At 40.6% G+C, this 22,309-nt stretch overlaps 1 protein-coding gene and 1 pseudogene across 1 annotated transcript; both read right to left on the reverse strand.

The window, feature by feature from the left end:
* Nucleotides 3,611–4,576, reverse strand: LOC102176692 (annotated as a pseudogene).
* Nucleotides 20,946–21,884, reverse strand: LOC108636865 (olfactory receptor 11G2-like). Its single transcript, XM_018053774.1, has one exon. It carries the CDS (start codon nucleotides 21,882–21,884, stop codon nucleotides 20,946–20,948), a length of 939 nt encoding a protein of 312 aa, XP_017909263.1.

Raw genomic sequence — 22,309 nt, forward strand, 5'->3', positions numbered from 1 at the left:
TCCCTGACCTGCATATAGGTTTCTCAAGAGGCAGGTCAGGTGGTCTGGTATTCCCATCTCTTTCAGAATGTTCCACAGTTTATTGTGATCCACACAGTCAAAGGATTTGGCATAGTCAATAAAGCAGAATTAGATGTTTTTCTGGAACTCTCTTGCTCTTTTGATGATCCAGCGGATGTTGGCAATTTGATCTCTGGTTCCTCTGCCTTTTGTAAAACTAGCTTGAACATCTGGAAGTTCATGGTTCACGTATTGCTGAAGCCTGGCTCCGAGGATTTTGAGCATTACTTTACCAGCGTGTGAGGTGAGTGCAATTGTATGGTAGTTTGAGCATTCTTTGGCACTGCCTTTCTTTGGGATTGGAATGAAAATTGACCTTTTCCAGTCCTGTGGCCACTGCTGAGTTTTCCAAATTTGCTGGCATATTGAGTGTAGCACTTTCACAGCATCATCTTTCAGGATTTGAAAGAGCTCAACTCGAATAGCCTGACTTCACATTCCAGGATGTCTGGCTCTAGGTGAATGATCCCACCATCGTGATTATCTGGGTCGTGAAGATCTTTTTTGTACAGTTCCTCTGTGTATTCTTGCCACCTCTTCTTAATATCTTCTGCTTCTGTTAGGTCCATACCATTTCTGTCCTTTATCGAGCCCATCTTTGCATGAAATGTTCCCTTGGTATCTCTAATTTTCTTGAAGAGATCTCTAGTCTTTCCCATTCTGTTCTTTCCCTCTCTTTCTTGGCATTGATCACTGAGGAAGGCTTTCTTATCTCTCCTTGCTATTCTTTGGAACTCTGCATTCAGATGCTTATATATTTCCTTTTCTCCTTTGGTTTTCATCTCTCTTCTTTTCACAGCTATATGTAAGGCCTCGTCAAACAGCCATTTTGCATTTTTGCATTTCTTTTCCATGGGGATGGTCTTGATCCCTGTCTCCTGTACAGTGCCACGAACCTCATTCCATAGTTCATCAGGCACTCTATCTATCAGATCTAGTCCCTTAAATCTATTTTTCACTTCCACTGTATAATCATAAGGGATTTGATTTAGGTCATACCTGAATGGTCGAGTGGTTTTCCCTACTTTCTTCAATTTAAGTCTGAATTTGGCAATAAGGAGTTCATGGTCTGAGCGACAGTCAGCTCCCAGTCTTGTTTTTGCTGACTGTATAGAGCTTCTCCATCTTTGGCCTCAAAGAATATAATCAATCTGATTTCAGTGTTGACCATCTGGTGATGTCCATGAGTCTTCTCTTGTATTGTTGGAAGAGGGTTTTGCTATGATCAGTGCGTTCTCTTGCAAAAACTCTATTAGTCTTTGCCCTGCTTCATTCCATATTCCAAGGCCAAATTTGCCTGTTACTCCAGGTGTTTCTTGACTTCATACTTTTGCATTCCAGTCTCCTATAATGAAAAGGACATCTTTTTTGGGTGTTAGTTCTAAAAGGTCTTGTAGGTCTTCATAAAACTGTTCCACTTCAGCTTCTTCAGCATTACTGGTAAGGGCATAGACTTGGATTACTGTGATATTGAATGGTTTGCCTTGGAAACGAACAGAGAGCATTCTGTAGTTTTTGAGATTGCATTTCAGATTCTTTTGTTGACCATGATGGCTACTCCATTTCTTCTAAGGGATTCCTGCCTGCAGTAGTAGATATAATGGCCATCTGAGTTAAATTCACCCATTCCAGTCATTTTAGTTCACTGATTCCTAGAATGTCAACTTTCACTCTTGCCATCTCCTGTGTGATCACTTCCAATTGGCCTTGACTCATGGACCTAACATTCCAGGTTCCTATGTAATATTGCTCTTTACAGCATCGGACCTTGCTTCTATCGCCAGTCACATGTGCAACTAGGTATTGTTTTTGCTTTGGCTCCATCCCTTCATTCTTTCTGGAGTTATTTCTCCACTGATCTCCAGTAGCTTTTGGGCACCTACCGACCTGGGGAGTTCCCCTATCAGTATCCTATCATTTTGCCTTTTCACACTGTTCATGGGGTTCTCAAGGCAAGAATACTGAAGTGGTTTGCCATTCCTTTCTCCAGTGGACCACATTCTGTCAGACCTCTCCACCATGCCTGCCTGTCTTGGGTGGCCCCACAGGGTATGGCTTAGTTTCATTGAGTTAGACAAGGCTGTGGTCCTAGTGTGGTTAGACTGACTAGTTTTCTGTGAGTATGGTTTCAGTGTGTCTGCCCTCTGATGCCCTCTTGCAACATCTACCGTCTTACTTGGGTTTCTCTTACCTTGAACATGGGGTATCTCTTCACGGCTACTCCAGCAAAGTGCAGCTGTTGCTCCTTACCTTGGACAAAGGGTATCTCTTCACTGCCGCCCCTCCTGACCTTGAACGTGGAGTAGCTCCTCTCAGCTCTACTGCGCCCACACAGCCACTGCTCCTTGGACGTGGGGTTGCTCCTCCCGGCTGCTGCCTCTGGCCTCGGGTGTGGGATAGCTCACTCAACTATTAAAAAGAATGCATTTGATTCAGTTCTAATGAGGTGGATAAAACTGGAGCCTATTATACGGAGTGAAGTAAGTCAGAAAGAAAAACACCAATACAGTATATTAATCCATATATATGGAATTTAGAAAGATGGTAACGATAACCCTGTATGAGAGACAGCAAAAGAGACACTGATGTAAAGAACAGACTTTTAGACTGTGTGGGAGAAGGCAATGGTGGGATGATTTGGGAGTATAGCATTGAAACATGTATATTATCATATGTGAAATAGATTGCCAGTCCAGGTTCAATGCATGAGACAGGGTGCTCGAGACTGTTGCACTGGGATGGCCCTGAGGGATGGGATGAGGAGGGAGGTGGGAGGGGGGTTCAGGATGGGGAACACATGTACACCCATGGCTGATTCTTGTGAATGTATGGCAAAAACCACCACAATATTGTAAAGTAATTAAACTATAATTAAAATAAATTTTAAAAAAAGAAAATAAGTGTACCTTTGGGCTGGATTGTAGTGATCCCACAAAGTCTACAACTCTTTGGCTTTCACTGAATATGAACTAATCTTCATGTATCTGCATATAGAAGATGAGGACCTGCCTCCTAAAGTGATAGTATTGGCAAAATGTGAAGAGTCAATCAAGACAATATAATCTTACTGAGAACCCTTGTTGGTGCCCAAAACAATACTTAGCATAATGGGATACACAAAAGAAATTCTGCTAAATTTTCTCTGATATTGAGGATTTTGTTTAAAAGTCTGGTAATCTGATTATCTGAAGGATTACTGGCTAAATATTCATATGATTGCAATACATTAGCATTTGCTATGCTCTAAAAACAAAGAACTGGCTTTGATGAAGGCAGAATTTGAGGATGTTGAGATAAGTCAGCAAAATGTAATGCATACCAAAAGAGAAATGTGTGAAAATCTTATTAAATCATTCAAAACAACTATATCTAAGATACAAACATATCTAGGCCATGAATAATAACTTCCTAAGACTTAAATCATGGGTCTAATGGACTTTTCAAAGTCATCTTCCCAATATATGAAAATAAAATGAAAGAAAAAAAACATAATCTCATTCATCTCATGATCTTGCATCCTTCTAAACATGAATTATGCATTATGTTAAATTCAACTTTTGGAGCCTTTAAGGATTTCCTTCAGTAAAACACTCAAAAAAATTTTTAGTGCTTCTTCCATATCTTTGTTCTGGAAGTTGTAGATCAGGAGATTAAAGAAAGGGGTTGCCAAAGCATAGAACAAGGTGACAAATTTCTGTATCCCTGGATATTCGCCAGAACCTGGGCTACCATACATCACCATGACTGAGCCACAGAAGAGGGATACCACAGCAAGGTGGAAGGCACAAGTAGAGAAAGCCTTCTGCCTTCCTGAGCCTGAGGACATCCATAGCACCACATTGAGGCCACAAAAGTAAGTGCCAAGCATATACAGTAAGGTGAGGAAGATGATTAGAGAGCTCATGATACCACAAATCAGCCTAATTCCAGATACTGGAGCACAGGACCGTGCCAGCAAAGGAACCAGATCACAGAGAAAATGGTCAACAGTGTTTGGACCACAGAAGGGCACTTGAGATATTAGAATCAAAGGGGTCAATAGCCAGAGAAAGCCACCTGCCCAGCAGAAGACCACTAACAACACATACAGGCGACGGGTCATAATGATAGGATAATGCAAAGGTCTACAAATGGCAAGAAATCAATCAAAAGATATCACTGACAGAAATAAACACTCAGCCGCACACATGGAGAAGAAGAAGTAGAACTGGAGCAGGCAGCCAGCAGAGGAGACGCTCTTGGTCTGGGAGATGATGTTGGCCAACATTTTGGGCACATTGGAACTGACATAGCAGATCTCCAGGAAGGAGAAGTTGGCCAGGAGGATGTACATGGGTGTATAGAGCTTCCAGCTTGACCACACGGCACAGATAATGGCTGTGTTCCCCATGAGGATCAGGAAATAGATGATGGAGAAGAGCACAAAGAGGAGGAACTGGAGGTCTCTGAGGCAGAGGAAGCCCAGGAGAATGAACTCACTCACAGACCCAGAGGTATTAGTCTCTAAGGTCCTCATTCATCTGAACTGTGGAAGTAACAGAGAAAATGAGAAACACAGAAATATCTATATTTTTCCAATTCCTGATGAAGAGATATGTTTCTTTTCCATAATTTGGGTTTTTTGTATTTCTGTCTTCCCTCTAGAAAAGTGAGTTTTTCTTTCCTCTTTTTCTCCTTTTCCTTCTTGTTTATTTAATAAACTTTTATTTTGCACATACTATTGCCAGGCACTGTTCTAGGAGGTAGGGAAAGACAATGAACAAAAAAGCAGAGTTCCTGCTCTTTGGGTTATGTCAAACATCTTTTGCTCAAAATGACTTCAAATAACACATTAAGTGCTTTAGAATTTCCATATAGAAGGAGTTTGAATCTGATTAGAAGAGATCTAAGGGAATTTCCAGGTGGCTCAATGGGTAAAGAATCCTCCTGCCAATGCAGAAGACACAGGAGATGCACATTTAATCTCTGGGTCAGGAAGATCCCCTGCAGGAGGACACGGCAACCTATTCCAATATTCCTGCCTGAAAAATCCTGTGGTCAGAGGAGCCTGGCAGGCTACAGTCCATGAGGTCACAGAGTCGCAAACGACTGGGCATGCATGCACTACAACAGCAAGGGAAATTACCTTGGAACCTCATTTGCACAGCAAGCAAACTGTTTTGGCTTAGATTGTGTGTTTATTTGTGGTAATTTCATGGGGAGCTAATATGGAATATGGACTGGATGTTAGCAGCCCTCCACCTATGTTGCCACCGACGCAGTTAACAGTGTGATGTGACATAAGAAAGTTTTTGTTGTCATGTTGAAGAGGAAAAGTTAAAATTTTACATAACCTCTTGTTTCTTCTGCCTCTGTAACTGAGCTTGCTCCTTGAAAAGTCTGGATCACATAGGTCTCAGAAAGTGGAGACTCACAATACTAAGAACTGGAGCTTGTCTCACTTACCCTTGTGCTGCTATTTGCAATTGTCCAGCCCCCACAAACCCACAAACCCACTTAATCATGTCTGGCCATGTATAAAAGCTCTGTAACCCCTTTGTCTGGGGCTTAAAGCTTAGAGTGTTAACTTTTCTGGGCCCATCAGCATAATAAACTTGAGTTCTCCAACTCTCCGAGTGTGGTGCTTGGTTTCTTGAGTACTGGTTTCTGCATCATTTCTGGAAGCCTCAGCAAGATTCCAACCACAATGGCCACTTGAGCCACAGGACTGGTGGTTTGGCCAGGCTGGAGCAAAGGAACCCCGAGATGAACAAGGAGACATGCCACCTGACAGTATTCCAGGTTCTCTTTCAGATGGTGTTCCGACTCTCCAGATGGCCACGCCCTGACTGGACTCATTGGAGGGACGGACCAACTCACCAGGAATGGCCACAGGATCAGGTAAGGCCTCAGGGCCAGTCCCCAGTCAGGTCCTACCCCAACGGGTAAAAGAGAAGACTGATCACCTCCTTGGGGCTCCCAGGAAGGGAGTATCAGATAGGGAGAACTGGGGACTCTGGAGAAGGGAGGCATTGTGACATAATCTCCTTGGAGCTCCCAGGAAGAGAGCAACAGTTAAGGAAACCTGAGGACTCAGGAGAAGGGAGGCACTGTGATAATCTCTGAATGATTGTGAGTGTGTGATTGCTGACTGAACAGAGTGAGAGAAATTTTTCTTTATGGAAACTGCAAAACCAATTCTTTTTGCATATGCAATTAAAAACAACTAGCTTGTTAAAAGCCCTGCCTAGGAAAAAGCTTGAAGTTAATACTTTCCACGTCCTTGAAATAAATAGCCAACTTTGACTGAGACCTCAGCCTTGAGCAAATTAGAACTTCAAACAAAGAAAAAAAAAGGGGGGGGGGTCAAAAAGATATTTTAATCTCAAACAAAAAACTACAAGATCTCTGTCTGTCTGTCTGAATTTATGTATATTTCAGTGTATTTTTTTCTGATAGTATTGTTGAAGTTGTAAATGAGTTCTAATTTAATCAGCCTAAAGAAAAGTGAGTGCTTACAAATCAAGCAATTCTAAATACAAGAAAAATTAATCTAAATAAATTTCAGATTCATGTGAACTGGGAAATATTCAATATTAAATATCTAGTATTAATGTTTGTTTGCTAATATAATAAGGAAAGTAGGATATATGTTTTTAATAAAGAAGGTATAAAAATAAAATTATATTTTGTAAAGGGAAGAGAAAGTATGTCTGACTTAACAGGTGGCTATTAGGGAAAGTGATTAAAAAGTTTGTGGAAAGTGGACCCTGAAAAAAGTTTTGTGCATGGTTAGGACTGAAATCTATATGCAGGTCAGGAAGCAACAGTTAGAACTGGATATGGAACAACAGACTGGTTTCAAATAGGAAAAGGAGTACGTCAAGGCTGTATATTGTCACCCTGCTTATTTAACTTATATGCAGAGTACACCATAAGAAACGCTGGCCTGGAAGAAGCACAAGCTGGAATCAAGATTGCCGGGAGAAATATCAATAATCTCATATATGCAGATGACACCACCCTTATGGCAGAAAGTGAAGAGGAACTCAAAAGCCTCTTGATGAAAGTGAAGGTGGAGAGTGAAAAAGTTGGCTTAAAGCTCAACATTCAGAAAACAAAGATCATGGCATCTGGTCCCATCACTTTATGGGAAATGGATGGGGAAACAGTGGAAACAGTGTCAGACTTTATTTTGGCAGGGCTCCAAAATCTCTGCAGATGGTGATTGCAGCCATGAAATTAAAAGACGCTTACTCCTTGGAAGGAAAGTTATGACCAACCTAGATGGCATATTCAAAAACAGAGACATTACTTTGCCAACAAAGGTCCATCTAGTCTAGGCTATGGTTTTTCCAGTAGTCATGTATGGATTGAAAGTTGGACTGTGAAGAAAGCTGAGTGCCGAAGCATTGATGCTTTTGAACTGTGATGTTGGAGAAGACTCTTGAGAGTCCCTTGGACTGCAAGGAGATCAGCCCTGGGTGTTCTTTGGAAGGACTGATGCTAAAGCTGAAACTCCAGTACTTTGGCCACCTCATGCAAAGAGTTGACTCATTGGAAAAGGCTCTGATGCTGGGAGGGATTGGGGGCAGGAGGAGAACAGGACAACAGAGGATGAGATGGCTGGATGGCATCACCGACTCGACGGATGTGAGTTTGAGTGAACTCCGGGAGTTGGTGTTGGACAGGGAGGCCTGGCGTGCTGCAGTCCATGGGGTCACAAAGAGTCAGACACGACTGAGCGACTAAACTGACTGACTTGCTTGCTTCAGAAGATTATTTCTTACATTACCAGATGTGTGACTGAGCCTGTGATAAAATGCTGATATGCAGTTCCATATGAGATCAATAATTATAACAATGTAACTCTAGATATGAGAAGAAACAACAAGAGGAAATATTTTCCTGGACCAAGAGGCTATTAAGAGAGGTATGGCCCAGAGACTTTTGCTACTTACAAGGCCTGGTCTACTGACAAGACATTGAGTGGCCTATCAATGGAATCTTTGTTTGACCTGGGAATGAGCCTTCCCAGCACTGCAGAACACAATGACCATGAAATGCCCCCAAAACATGGTCAAATATGTGGTTATGAAGGGGTCCTGCAGACTGAAAGTTGGCCCTTGCCAGTTGTCTCTACAAAGATTAAATCATGACTACAAGATGCTGACCTTCAACACCACCTTTAAAGGAGTTCAGGTGGAGACAAAAAAAAAAAGGCACTCTGTGCTCTGGGGGTGATGGGGTGGTTTGGGGCAGGGGGGAACAGGCCTTCAGATTGTCAGATGTTTTCAGGTAAAGATTTTTATGAGTACAAATTCTTGCATCTTCTCATACCTAGAGAAACACTAATTTCATGAATCAGGGTCTGGACCTGGTTCCCCTGGTTAGCCCTTCAGCAGCTTTCCTACATCTATTAATCTTTGGGCCATATATCTTTAAATTTCTTGTTAAGTTTGTTTCTCCAAGTAGTGGTTCAACAAAAATATCCCCTGGCCAACACCCAGACAATGCTAGAACAAGCTTCCTTATCAGTCTGTGGACTCTCATCTCCCTCCATAAATGCACACCAAGGTCCTCAGGCTATTCTCCTTTTGAGATCTTATATGGGAGACCACCCCCCAGTGACAAAAAGCTCAAGTGAGACCACCAGCAACTAGCTGAACTGAGATGTCTTGACACCTCCAGGCCCTGGAAAAGTCTTCTCCCATATCGCCCAAGAAACCTTAGAAAGGACACCCATTCCTTTGGGCAACTGGGTTCATCCTATCAGCCAGGAGATGAGGTATGAGTTAAAGATTCAGTTCAGTGCAGTCGCTCAGTCGTGTCCAACTCTCTGTGACCCCATGAATTGCAGCACACCAGGCCTCCCTGTTCATCACCAATTCCTGGAGTTCACTCAAAGTCACGTCTGTCGAGTCAGTGATGCCATCCAGCCATCTCATCCTCTGTTGTCCCCTTATCTTCCTGCCCCCAGTCTCTCCCAGCATCAGAGTCTTTTCCAATGAGTCAACTCTTTGCATGAGGTGGCCAAAGTACTGGAGTTTCAGCTTTAGCATCATTCCTTCAAGAACACACAGGATTGATCTCCTTTAGGATGGACTGGTTAGATCTCCTTGCAGTCCAAGGGACTCTCAAGAGTCTTCTCCAACACCACAGTTTAAAAGCATCAATTCTTCGGTGCTCAGCTTTCTTCACAGTCCAACTCTCACATCCATACATGACTACTGGAAAAACCATAGCCTTGACAAGATGGACGTTTGTTGGAAAAGTAATGTCTCTGCTTTTGAATATGCTATCTAGGTTGGTCATAACTTTTCTTCCAAGGAGTAAGCATCTTTTAATTTCACAGCTGCAGGAAAAAAATAAAATTCAGCCAGTTTGGACAGGCCCTCACACGGTCGTTCTGGCAACCCCTACTGCTGTTAAAGTTATAGGTGTCATCCTTTGGATCCACCACACCAGAATCAAGAAGAAGCTGCTTCCTGGGATGAAGACACCTGGAAAGCAGTTCAGGACCCCGAAAACCTCCTCAAGGTCTGGTTCCAAAGAAACGGCCCTCACCCACGAAGGACGCTGAGCCCTGCTCTGGTCACTCTGGAAGCTGATGAGTCAATTCAAGGCAGACGCTGGAGGATTCTTCAGCCTTGCTCCAGCCACACTCCGGCAGCTGGCCGGTCAACACAAGGAAGAAACTTGAGGATCCAGCTATCAAAATATCAATGGATTTTCATTGTCAACCCTAGCCTCTATCCCTAACTGGTATTATTGTTCTGCTCTTCATTACAGGGCTAACTAGACTCTCTGGCTGAGGTGGTTTTACAGAATAGGAGAGGGCTAGACCTACAGACAGTTGAAAAGGGAAGACTCTTCCTCTTTTTGATTGAAGAATGCTCCTTTTATGTAAACCAATCAGAAATAGTCAGGGACATGGCCCAACAGCTAAGGGAACAAATCATAAAGAGGAGAGAGAAACTAGCTAATTCCTGGGGTAATTAATTGGAACAATATCTGGAGCTGGGCATCGTGGCTTCTCACTTTAACAGGCCCTCTCTTCATACTGTTTGTGGTGCTCTTGTTTGGCCTTGTATTCTCAATGCTATTACCCAGTTCATAACCTCTCGAATTGAATCCATAAAGTTACAAATGGTAATAGCTCAATATAGCCCCCTAAACAATGGGGAGCTCTGAATGTCCTACCAAAACATGAGATGATGCTTCCTTCAGTGAGTGATAGAAGCATCAAGAGAGGGGAAAGAAGAAGAAAAGTTAAAATTTTATATGACTTCCTGCTTTTTCTGCCTCTGTAACTCAGCTTGCCCCTTGCAAAGTCTGGATCACTTCTATCTCAGAAAGTGGGGACTCACAATACTAGAAACTGGAGCTTATCTCACTCACCCTTGTCCTGTTCTTTGCAATCACCCAGCCCCCAAAAGCCTGCAAATCAACTTAATCAGGCCTGCCCGTGTATAAAAATTCTGTAATCCCTTTGGGGCTCAGAGCCTGGAGTGTTAACTCCTCTGGGCCCACCGGCATAATAAACATGAGTTCTCCAACTCTCTGAGTGTGGCGCTTGGTTTCTCAAGTACTGGTTTCTGCATCATGTGAGACATGATGCTTATATTCAATTGGAAAAAAAAAAAGGAAAGGCTTTTGAGAGGGTGATGGACCTTGGCAAAACACACATTTCCAAGAGCAATGATGGAGGCAGAATATCAATAGCATATAATATGAAAAGATTTGAATACAAGAAATTATGTTTACAGAACAATCCAAAAGAGTGGAAGTTAGAATATCTGTAAAGGTATAGTCATATTAGGTACAAAGATAGGGCCTCATAGCAGAGGACTCACTGCCAGTCTGATTCGTTCAGGCTTAATTTGCTAGTCAGTGGAAATCTGGAGCTGGTCTAGTAGAACAGTAAAATGATCAAGAGTTTATGGAAGCTGCATTTGCAAGACAATTCAGCAGACAATTATAGGCTGATGAAATTAACAAGAAATTATTAGAAAGCTGTTTTGATAACCCAAGGAGAAAGTGTGAAGAACCTGACCTTGGGTAATAAATGTGCAAAAAGATACCAGGGTTTGTTTCAAGAGACGGGCAGTGGTAGAAACCTAATCTCCTGGTCTTTAAAATAAGCAGAGGTAATTAAATATTGCTCAAGGAGCACAGGAAGAAGACAGAAAAGAGAGAACTTACTTTTCATTTTCCACAGTAATATTCTTTAGCTGTCTTCCAATTGTCCTCTCACCTGGGATGCCTCAGAGCAAACACCATTCTCAGCACAATAGATACATTCTAAGTGTTGCACTCAATATGCCAGCAAATTTGGAAAATTCAGCAGTGGCCACAGGACTGGAAAAGGTCAGTTTTCATTCCAATTCCAAAGAAAGGCAATGCCAAAGAATGCTCAAACTACCGCACAATTGCATTCATCTCAAATGCTAGTAAAGTAATGCTCAAAGTTCTCCAAACCAGGCTTCAGCAATACATGAACCATGAACTTCCAGATGTTCAAGATAGTTTTACAAAAGGCAGAGGAACCAGAGATCAAATTGCCAACATCCACCAGATCATTGAAAAAGCAAGAGAGTTCCAGAAAAACATCTATTTCTGCTTTATTGACTATGCCAAAGCCTTTGACTGTGTGAATCACAATAAACTGTGGAAAATTCTGAAAGAGATGGGAATACCAGACCATCTGACCTGCCTCTTGAGAAACCTATATGCAGGTGAGGAAACAACAGTTAGAACTGGACATAGAACAACAGACTGGTTCCAAATAGGAAAAGGAGTACATCAAGGCTATATATTGTCACCCTGCTTATTTAACTTATATGCAGAGTACATCATGAGAAATGCTGGGCTGGAAGAAACACAAGCTGGAATCAAGATTGCCGGGAGAAATATCAATAACCTCAGATATGCAGACGACACCACCCTTATGGCAGAAGGTGAAAAGAAACTAAAAAGCCTCTTGATGAAAGTGAAAGAGGAGAGTGAAAAAGTTGGCTTAAAGCTCAACATTCAGAAAATGAAGATCATGGCATCTGGTCCCATCACTTCATGGCAAATAGATGGGGAAACAGTGGAAACAGTGTCAGACCTTATTTTGGGGGGCTCCAAAATCACTGCAGATGGTGATTGCAGCCATGAAATTAAAAGACGCTTACTCCTTAGAAGGAAAGTTATGAGCAACCTAGATAGCATATTCAAAAGCAGAGACATTACTTTGCCAAAAAAGGTCCATCTAGTCAAAGCTATAGTTTTTCCAGTGGTCATGTATGGATGTGAGAGTTGGACTGTGAAGAAAGCTGAGTGCCAAAGAATTGATGCTTTTGAACTGTGGTGTTGGAGAAGACTCTTGAGAGTCCCTTGGACTGCAAGGAGATCTAACCAGTCCATCCTAAAGGAGATCAATCCTGCGTGTTCTTGAAGGAATGATGCTAAAGCTGAAACTCCAGTACTTTGGCCACCTCATGTGAAGAGCTGACTCATTGGAAAAGACTCTGATGCTGGGAGGGATTAGGGGCAGGAGGAGAAGGGGACAACAGAGGATGAGATGGCTGGATGGCATCACCGACCTGATGGATGAGTTTGAGTGAACTCCAGGAATTGGTGATTGACAGGGAGGCCTAGCGTGCTGCATTTCATGGGGTCTCAAAGAGTCGGACATGACTGAGTGACTGAACTGAACTGAACTGAAGGGCCTTTCCATTCCCACAGATCAACATACTGAATAGTCACTCCTGTTTTGCCTTTGGGTATGTCTCAGAAGGCTTCCCTGGTGGCTCAGACTGTAAAGAATCCTACTTGATTCCCCAGTCCCATTTTCTTTTGACTCTTTTGAATCTGCATATTTCATTAAATAAATTAGCTTCTACTTACAAAGTTTTCTTCCCTCACAAGCCACACAAAATGGGTGTTGATTTGCTATGTTGTCATCTGTATGAAAGAGAACAGAAAACAAGAGACTCATCTAAATTATTGCCCAAGTCGTCAAGAAAAAAGTTTCCATTTTCCTGTCTGCTAAAAATACAGTTATTTTGAAGACAACTTGTAAAAAAACAAAATGACATCTTGACAAAAAAAATTTTTTGTTAATTCCATGTCTATTAAGATTTTTGTATTAGGAACAGTATTTGTAAATGAAAGCAATCATGAAAATTTATGTTTTTTCATAATAATATATAAAATGAAATGGACATCAAGACATGGGAAATAAGTGGCTGTTCCATATGCCCATATACATTTATCCTAATGCTTCCCAGGAGTCTAAGGTGTCAACTCCTTTGTAAAACACCTTTAGGTACCTTTCTTCACAAAAATTCCTTTCAGGTTTTACTCAGGGAATAGAATATACCACAAATCTCTCCATTTCTCATTATTTATTCCTTCCAGACTCTGAAGCCTGTCTCTGGAGATCTCAGCCCCAGGAGCAACAGAAGCAATTAATATGCATCATACAGACTCAAGGATGTTTCATCTTCAGTGATGATCAGATTGGAGATAAAAACCACATGCGTGTGCACACACTTATATATAGACTCACATGCAAACACACATACATGCAAACATATATACCCAAATATTCTAGGCTCACACATTATTGCTCCCTCAAGAGTTGTGTCTCCTAACTTTATAAAGTACTTCTTAGCTAACAAAGTTTTTTGACATGATATGTACCATTACCTTCAAGCTTTGTTAGACCTAGAATTTCCCATTCCTGTGGTCCAAATGCAATTTAAAGATCTCATCCACTAAATCCAAAATGAGCCTGTTAGGTAGTTGAAATTGGAAAAAGGAGTCCAGAAGGGCGGTGGCTAAAAGAGAAAGAAGGTAAGGCCCCCAAACAAAGGAAGGTCCAAGGACCGGAGTGAGGACCTCAGGTAAAACAAACAGCACTCCTGGCTAGCTCAATTTACATAGGGCAGGCCAAGGGGGAGGAGAAAAACATATAAAAAGAGGAGCCAAAGGACTGGGGGTCTCTCTCTCTTCTCTTTGTGTCTTTTGGGTCAGCATACCCTTACGCTCCGAGGATGCATTTTCCTTTATTTTCTAAATAAAACTGAGCTGTAACACTGATCTGTCCAAGAGCTGTGACACGGTCTGTCCGAGGGCTGTAATGCTGGTCCGTCGCTTCAAATTTTTGTTGTAATGAGACAGAATTGAGGAAATTACTCACGCACACACACACACAAGCCTATTCCACAGAGCTGTCTCTATTCCTTACAAAACTCCTTATTTCCACATATAGATCAAACGAGATAACTATTGGTCAACCAAGAAGTTGAGACATTAATTGTGTGACTGCAACAAATCCATTTCCTCTTCTTCAACTCAAGTTTTTTTCTAAGCCTTCCTTGCAGCCTAGGTGTGCTCATATGACTGAGTTCTACTTGTTGTGATGTATTTAAAGCTGATGTGCAATACTTCAGGCCTTACCCATACACAGTCCTTGATGCTCTCTGATGTGACTGAGCATGTTGACCCAAGAAGATGGGTTCTGAAGATGACAAAGCCCAAGTTGGAAAAACCTAAATTCCAGATCATCACATGAAGAACAATCTCCTGTGGAGCAGGAATGCCTGTTTGGGATTTAAATGAGTAGTAAGTAAACATCTTTCAAGCGACCCACTACAAAAGAACTTTGTTTGGAGAACAAAAATGTGACTAAGTCAAATATTTATATTTTGATAAATATATAAATATATAAAGAAAACGATCCATGGTTGACTACGTGAAATGAAAATATCTCCTGCCATGTTAATAAACAGGAAATGTCACAGCCATCGGCAATTCTGGCCTCAAAATGTGAATCAGTTCAGTTCAGTTGCTCAGTCGTGTCTGACTCTTTTTGTGACTCCATGGACTGCAGCATGCCAGGCCTCTCTGTGAATAAGGGCTTCCAAAACTGTAATCCAGCAAATGCTGCCAGCCTTACAATGATTACTGAGGTGGGGGTAGGGAGGCTGGGGGGCAGGGGAAATGCAAGAAGCAAGATGAATGAGGAAGTAAGATTGGCCCCTGAGATACATGTGAAAGGAATGAATTCAGTGAGCCTGGATGTTTGCATCTTCCCACACATAGACTGCTTTCAAACTGCCTGCTCCCTTTGTTCCCCTCCTGCCTGTCTCCTGAGTTCTGAGTCCTAAACATTCCCATCAAATAAAATAACTCTCTACTTTCAGGTTGTGGCTGTATTTTTTAAGTCGACAACTGTATCATAATTTATATATGTACAGAATAATTCCATTCAACTTTCTAATTTAAAATAACAGGGAGAAATTAAGAAAACTGTATATGAAGGATAAATCCTGAAAAACAAAAATTTTGAGTCATAGAGTGAATATATTTTAAATTTTGGTCACATTTCCCTCCAAAAAGTTCCAGAACTTTCTTCATTAACGTTACCTTTCCCTCTGTTCTTAGCACCAAAGCTGTGTACTGTGCTGCTAGCCTAGTTCTTCAAGCCAGACTTTATAAATAAGTGTGGCAACACTATTTCATGCCTCCAGTGTGATTATATACGTCAGCGTCAATTGAGAGAACATGAACATATCCTTAAGTCTATCTTTTCATCCAAGGTGACCCAATGGCTACCTTTCAAACATTCTAGATCCTCAAGAACACAGAGCTAGTGAGCCCACCAAATAAAGACCTGGGGAACTGTATTAACTATTCACAAGCCATTATAGAACCAAGGCAGTTCTCATGCTATTTCAATGTGTACACAATGAGGGATATATTGTCCTTCAGAACTCACTGAATCTGTTACTAACCTGACTCTGTAACACTCTGAGACATCATCAGTTTTTTTAAGGGAAATTGTGAAATTCTCAAAAGACTGAGATAATGAAATTAATTTGAATTCATCTTCTCTTTAAAGTTAATCTGATAGCTTACGACATACTTGGTAAGAGAAGGAGCTGTATTATGGCATTAAACAGAACGATACCTAAATTTAAAGATGCCGGATTTTCTAAAATGAAAATCTTGTCATCTCTTCTTTGCTTTCCATCCCTATATATGTCCTTCCCACCTATGGGATCCAGTTCAGCATCTTTAGCATATCTAAGTTCCTGCATGTTTAAGTTCGTTTCCTTTCAGGAGCCCCACACTCACTGTGCATTCAGTCATATATTAGGAATGTTCTGTGTGCTCCTTTTACTGTTTGTAACATCACCAACCACCATCATTCCCTCACTTATACCTAGAAAACTTCCAACTTGTCACCCAAAACTCAGCTGAAATATCAGCTTCTCTGAGAACACTTCTCTGGCACTTCCCACCTACACCCCCCAAACCTGTGCTCTTAGTCCAACACTGCTCTGTGCTCTGGCAACTTATGCATTCCTCTCTCTCAGTTATTTTTTTTTTTTTTGGATTGTTAACATATCTGTGATCCCATAAATCAAGAGTTTCTCCAGAACAAGGATTCTATCATAATCACCTATGCATCATCAATGTCAAATGTACTACTTAGAACACAATTAAAAGTTTAAGAAGCCCTTGCAGGCCTTGTCGTTCTTTGTATAAAAAGGCATATCCTCTGGTCTATATACCACCATCAGCAAGACTTAAGAGGGGGCTGCAAACTCTGTCATCTCTTAATAAGTTACCCTCTTCTTCCTCTCTACCAACCCCTTTCTACAACCATCACTGTGGGAAACATCAGTACAATCCCACTGTGCTATTTTTCTCAAAGTGGCCCTGACCTGACTTCACTGGTAGCCCTCCTTGTCTCTTTTGCCACTTCAAGGTTTTTATCCCTCTCTCTTCTCTAAAAGCTATGTTTTGAATTTCAGCCTCCCTTCACAGGAAGAGGACAAACAGGAAGGGAGAGTAAAGAAAACACAGTAAGTCATTTATCTAAAGGTACTTATGAAAGCTCCTAATCTCCTAATTTTAATTTACCACACTTCCACCCACTCTCATTAGAAAAGGAGGACACAGGAAGCCAAGAGCTACACTGTCCAATATGGTAACCACTAGCTACATGTGGCTACTGAGCACCTGAAATGTGAATCCAAGCTGAAACATGCTGTTAATGTGTATAAAATGCACCCCAGTTTGCAGGAGGAAAAAAATGAATGCAAGATTTCTGGATAATAATTTTATATTGACTACATGTTGAAATGATGTTTTAGGCTAATAGATTATTAAAATTCAATTTACTATTTCCTTTTAATGCAGTAACTAGAAAAATGTACCCTATACATGTTGCTTGTATGTGTGGCCCACCTCTTTCTAGTGGACAGCTCTGCTTTAGCCTTATATGTCCTGAGGATAGAAACAGAGGCGGTGCTCTCTTTCTACTTACGCATCAAAACTGTGGCTAACAGTGGAGGAGGCTGGATCCAGTTGGCTCAGGTAGGAAGTATTTCTGAGATTCAGCACAGGCTCCACCTGGTATACCTGAAGAATGGGTAACACTGGGCAGCCTCAGAGAAAATTCCTTCAGGTGTCAAGAGTTTGCACATCTCAGGTGGACTTGACCTTACATATCTATCTCAGATCCAAAATTATTCCTTTCTTTAAAGTTATTCCTGGTCAGATAGTGCATTTTCTAACAATTATGTGCACAAAGGGTGAAAGAAATTCCTGAGGTAGAAATCTACATTTGGAAGAAGGGGAGAGACTTCCTTGCTCTGTCCTCCAAGGTGCCCTTTTGTTTTGCTGTTTGATGACAAAAGGGCACCTTGGAGGACAAAACACAGTTGGAGTTGGGGAGCGGAGAAGTAGTCATGATTTCAAGGGAAATATCCTACCCTTCAGGCTTCCCAAGTGGAACTAGTGGTAAAGAACCCTGTTGCCAGTGCAGGAGACATAAAAGAAATGGGTTCAATCCCTAGATCAGGAAGATCCCGTGGAGGAGGGCATGGTAACGCACTCCAGTATTCTTGCCTGGAGAATCCCATGGACAGAGGAGCCTGGTGGACACGACTGAAGGGATGCACGCATGCATCCTACCCTTCGTAGCTTTTACTACTGAGAAAAAGCTGTAAGAGCAACATCATGGATGAAAATAAAATGCACACGCAGACACGGTTACAGCTGCAGAGACTGCCCAAAAAAGTGTACAGTAGAAATGTGAAACAATAACAGTGAAATACAGAAAAATTGACACTGGTAGTATGCCTTGCATTTTTAAGTTATTTTTAACTATGTAAGATACACATAATGTGACATTACAATTAACTTTGTAAGTCTACATTTCTGTGGCATTAAATACGTTCACATTGTTGAGCAACAATTACCACCATTCAATCTATAACTTTTTTTCTTCCAAAACTGAAACTCTATATTCATTAAACAATAATTCCCCATTTCCCTACCCAGAGCTGGTGGTGACCACTATTCTACTTTCTGTCTCTATCAATTTGACTACTCCAAGAAACTTATATAAATGGAATCACACAATATTTATCATTTTGTGACTGGTCCATCCATGTTTCAGCATGTTGCAGAATTTCCACTCTTTATTAGGTTGAATAAATGTCACACTGTATGTATATCACATTTTTTTTTCATTCATTTATCCATTTGAGTTGCTTTCATCTTTTGATCATACTTTGGTATGATCAAACACTTTACAAATATTTTTAAATGATCTCTCATTTGGTACATATGGGCTCTTAGTCGCTTCAGTCATGTTCAATACTGTGCAACTCTATTGACTGTAGCCTGCTAGGCTCCTCTCTCCATGGGATTCTCCAGCAAGTATACTGTAGTGAGTTGCCATTTCCTTATCTAAGGGATCATCCCAACCCAGGGACTGAACCTTTGTCTCTTACATATCCTGCATTGGCAGGCAGGTTCTTTACCACTAGTGCCACCTGGGTAGCCATTGATCCACATAAAACCCCCCCTCGAAATATTCTTTTAAAAATTTGGAGTGGAAGTTTCTTGCTGAGGCAGAACCAGAAGACAGTCTTCATCAATTTTGTCCAACAGATAATTATTATGATTTTCATAAGACAAGGAAATGTAGGCTAGTATAGCCAAAACATTCTCCTCTTGATTTGCACTTATGCAGACCTCTTTTGAAGTTCAAAACTTGTTTTAAATAGGCATTTTTTCTTTATATAAAATAAGAGAATTGTAATTTAAAAGATAAGAACCATAAAATTCATAGAAGAAAACACAGGCAGAACACTCTTATCACGAATCATAGAAGCATCTTTTTGGGATCTGTAACTTACAGCAAAGGAAACAAAAGCAAAAATAAATAAATAGGACCTAATTAAACATAAAACGTGTATAGCAAAGGAAACCATCGACAAAAGATAAACACAACCTACTGAATGGGAGAAAATATTTGCAAATGATATGACCAACAAAACAATTAAAATCCAAAACATATAAACAGATCATACAACTCAATCTCAAAAAATATCAACCTGATTAAAAATGGACAGAAGACCTGAATAGACGTTTTTCCAAGATGATGTACAGGTGGCCAACAGGCAGATGAAAAGATACTCAACACCACTAATCATCAGAGAAGGGCAAATCAAAAACAAAATGAGACATCTTTTCACACCTAACAACATGGCCATCATCAGAAAGTCTAGAAACATCAAATGTTGGCGAACACATAGACAAAAAGAACCTTTGTGTGCTGTTGGTGGGAATGTAAATTGGTGCAACCACTTTGGAAAACACTTTGAACTAAAAGTAGAACTACCATATCATCCAGAAATTCCATTCCTTGGTATTTATTTGATGAAAAAGAAAATGCTAATTAGAAAAGACATACGCAACCCAATGTTCATAGCAGCATTTTTTCAATAGCCAAGATGTGGAAGCAACCTTAGTGTCTATCAACAGATGAATGGATAAAGAAGAAGATGAGTATTCTATGTACACATATACATAAACTGTGTGCCTGCTGAGTGTTCAGTCAAGCATATCTGACTCTTTGCAACCCTATGGACTGTAGCCCACCAAGCTCCTTTGTCCATAGGATTCTCGAGTCAAAAATATTGGAGTGGGTTGCCATTTCCTCCTCCAGGGGATTATCCTGACCCAGATACTCAGCCTGCATCTCCTATGTCTCCTGCATTGCCAGGAAGATCCTTCAGTACTGAGCCACCTGGGATTCCCTAATATTACTCAACCATAAAAAATAATGAAATCCTGCCATTTGCCACAACATGGATGGACTGGAGGGTATTACACTCAGTGTAATAAGTCAGACAGAGAGAGACAAATACAGTATGTTATCATCTATATGTGAAATCTAAAAACAAGCAAATGAATATAACAAAACAGAAACAGACTCACAGATACAGAGAACAAACTAGTGGTTACCAGTAGAGAGAAGGAAGGGGAGACAGATACAAAAGGAGATTAAGAGATACCAACTATTATGTATTAAATAAATAAGCTACAAAGACATATTGCACAACACAGGGAACTATAGCCATTATTTTATAATAACTTTGAGCATTATTATAAAAATATTGAATTACTATTTTGTATAGCTAAAACAAATATAAAACTGTATATGAATCATACTTTAATAATAAAAATAATAATTTTTTTAAGTTTGGGAAAAAAGAAACTCCTGAAATTCCTACTTGGCAACAATAAGTAATGATAAATTTTGGTACAATTTTTACTGATAATATATTACCAACATTATGATGGAGATATGATTTAACTTGGTCATCTCCAGTTAAAATTAGGAAAACATAAATATCAATTTAAATAACTAGTCACTCAATCAGTAAATAATAGAGAAGACTTTGAATTTTAAGAAATTCTCCTCTAGAAATATCTATTTTAGATCTAGTAACATTTATTACTTTTAAGTATAATTTTCCTTGACTCTTTACAACAGTCCTCAAAAGGAACTTTAGCTCACCAAAGTGTCTCCCATTCAGGAGTTATTTCTAAAGTTTACACATAATTTTCTTCAGAGCAACCTTCATCTCCTTATTCCTGAGGCTGTAGATCAGAGGATTTAAAAGTGGAGTTGCAATTGAGTACAACATGGTCAAGAACTTCTGCAGCCCAGGCTGACTGGCCACCCCTGGGCTTACATACATCACTGTGACTGAGCCATAAAATAGGAACACAACTATCAGGTGGGAGGTACACGTGGAGAAGGCTTTTCTCCTACTTGAACCTTTGGGAACCTGAACCACAGCTCGAAGTACCAGAGTGTAGGACACAAGGATGTAGAACAAAGTGATGAATGTTATCACAGCACTGAAAGTGCTACAAGTCAGAGCTGTCTTGGGGACAGGGATACATGATAGGGCCAGCATTGCCCCAAGATCACAGAGGTAGTGATCAATGACATTTGAGCCACAGAATGGAACTTGGGAGATAAGAGCAGCAGGTGTGACTAACCATAAGAATCCACCCACCCAGGAAGCAGACACAAGGGTTCCACAGACTTTCCTGGTCATTATGGTTGGGTAGTGCAATGGACGGCAGATGGCAACATATCTGTCAAATGCCATGAGGGCCAGGAAGAAGAGTTCTGTGGCACAAAGAGAGAGGAAGATGTAGAACTGTAGGATACAGCCATGAAAGGAGATGGTCTTGGTCTTGGATAGGAAGTTGAACAGCATGCTGGGCACATTGGAATTGATGTAGCAGATCTCCAGGAATGAGAAGTTGGCCAATAAAATATACATGGGAGTGTGGAGTTGCTGGTCCCACCACACAGCACAGATAATAGCACCGTTGCCCAACAAGGTCAAGATGTAGATGATGGAGAATAAAACAAAAAGGAGAATCTCTATTTCTTGGCTACACAGGAAACCCAGCAGGATGAATTCATGAAAAGTAGCAGTGATACTCTTGTTATGCAAAACATGCATTTTCTTCTAACTTATAATGTGCACAGACATAATCAGAAGTGCATATTAAGAGTCTGTTTTATTCAGTTTTTCTTGCCTCAATTTCTCATCGGAAGTAAGTGGAATTATAAGTAGAGAATAAACTGTCAATATGAAGAATTTTTCTCAAAATAGCATTGACATAAGACAGAAAAACATCATTGATAATATTATTTTAAATATTACTTCACTTTAAATAGTTCTTCTGGAATATTTTCTTCCAATTTTAGCCTGTAAGAAAAATAGAGATAGAAAAGAATCATTAAACACCTTAACTAGCCACCTTTGTTTAAATAAAGTAGCGCTAATAAGCTTCAGAAATGTAGTCACACCATTAAGCTGGACTTGAATTACCTCATTGCCTACTCTATCATTTTGGTCATCATCACAAGGTCCATAAGCTCTCC

The sequence above is a fragment of the Capra hircus genome, chromosome 10 (assembly GCF_001704415.2).
Source record: "Capra hircus breed San Clemente chromosome 10, ASM170441v1, whole genome shotgun sequence".
Taxonomy (NCBI): domain Eukaryota; kingdom Metazoa; phylum Chordata; class Mammalia; order Artiodactyla; family Bovidae; genus Capra; species Capra hircus.

Bases quoted from the DNA above. Each gene is read 5' to 3' on its own strand.
- LOC108636865 (XM_018053774.1), bottom strand. From the start codon at position 21,884: ATGCATGTTTTGCATAACAAGAGTATCACTGCTACTTTTCATGAATTC.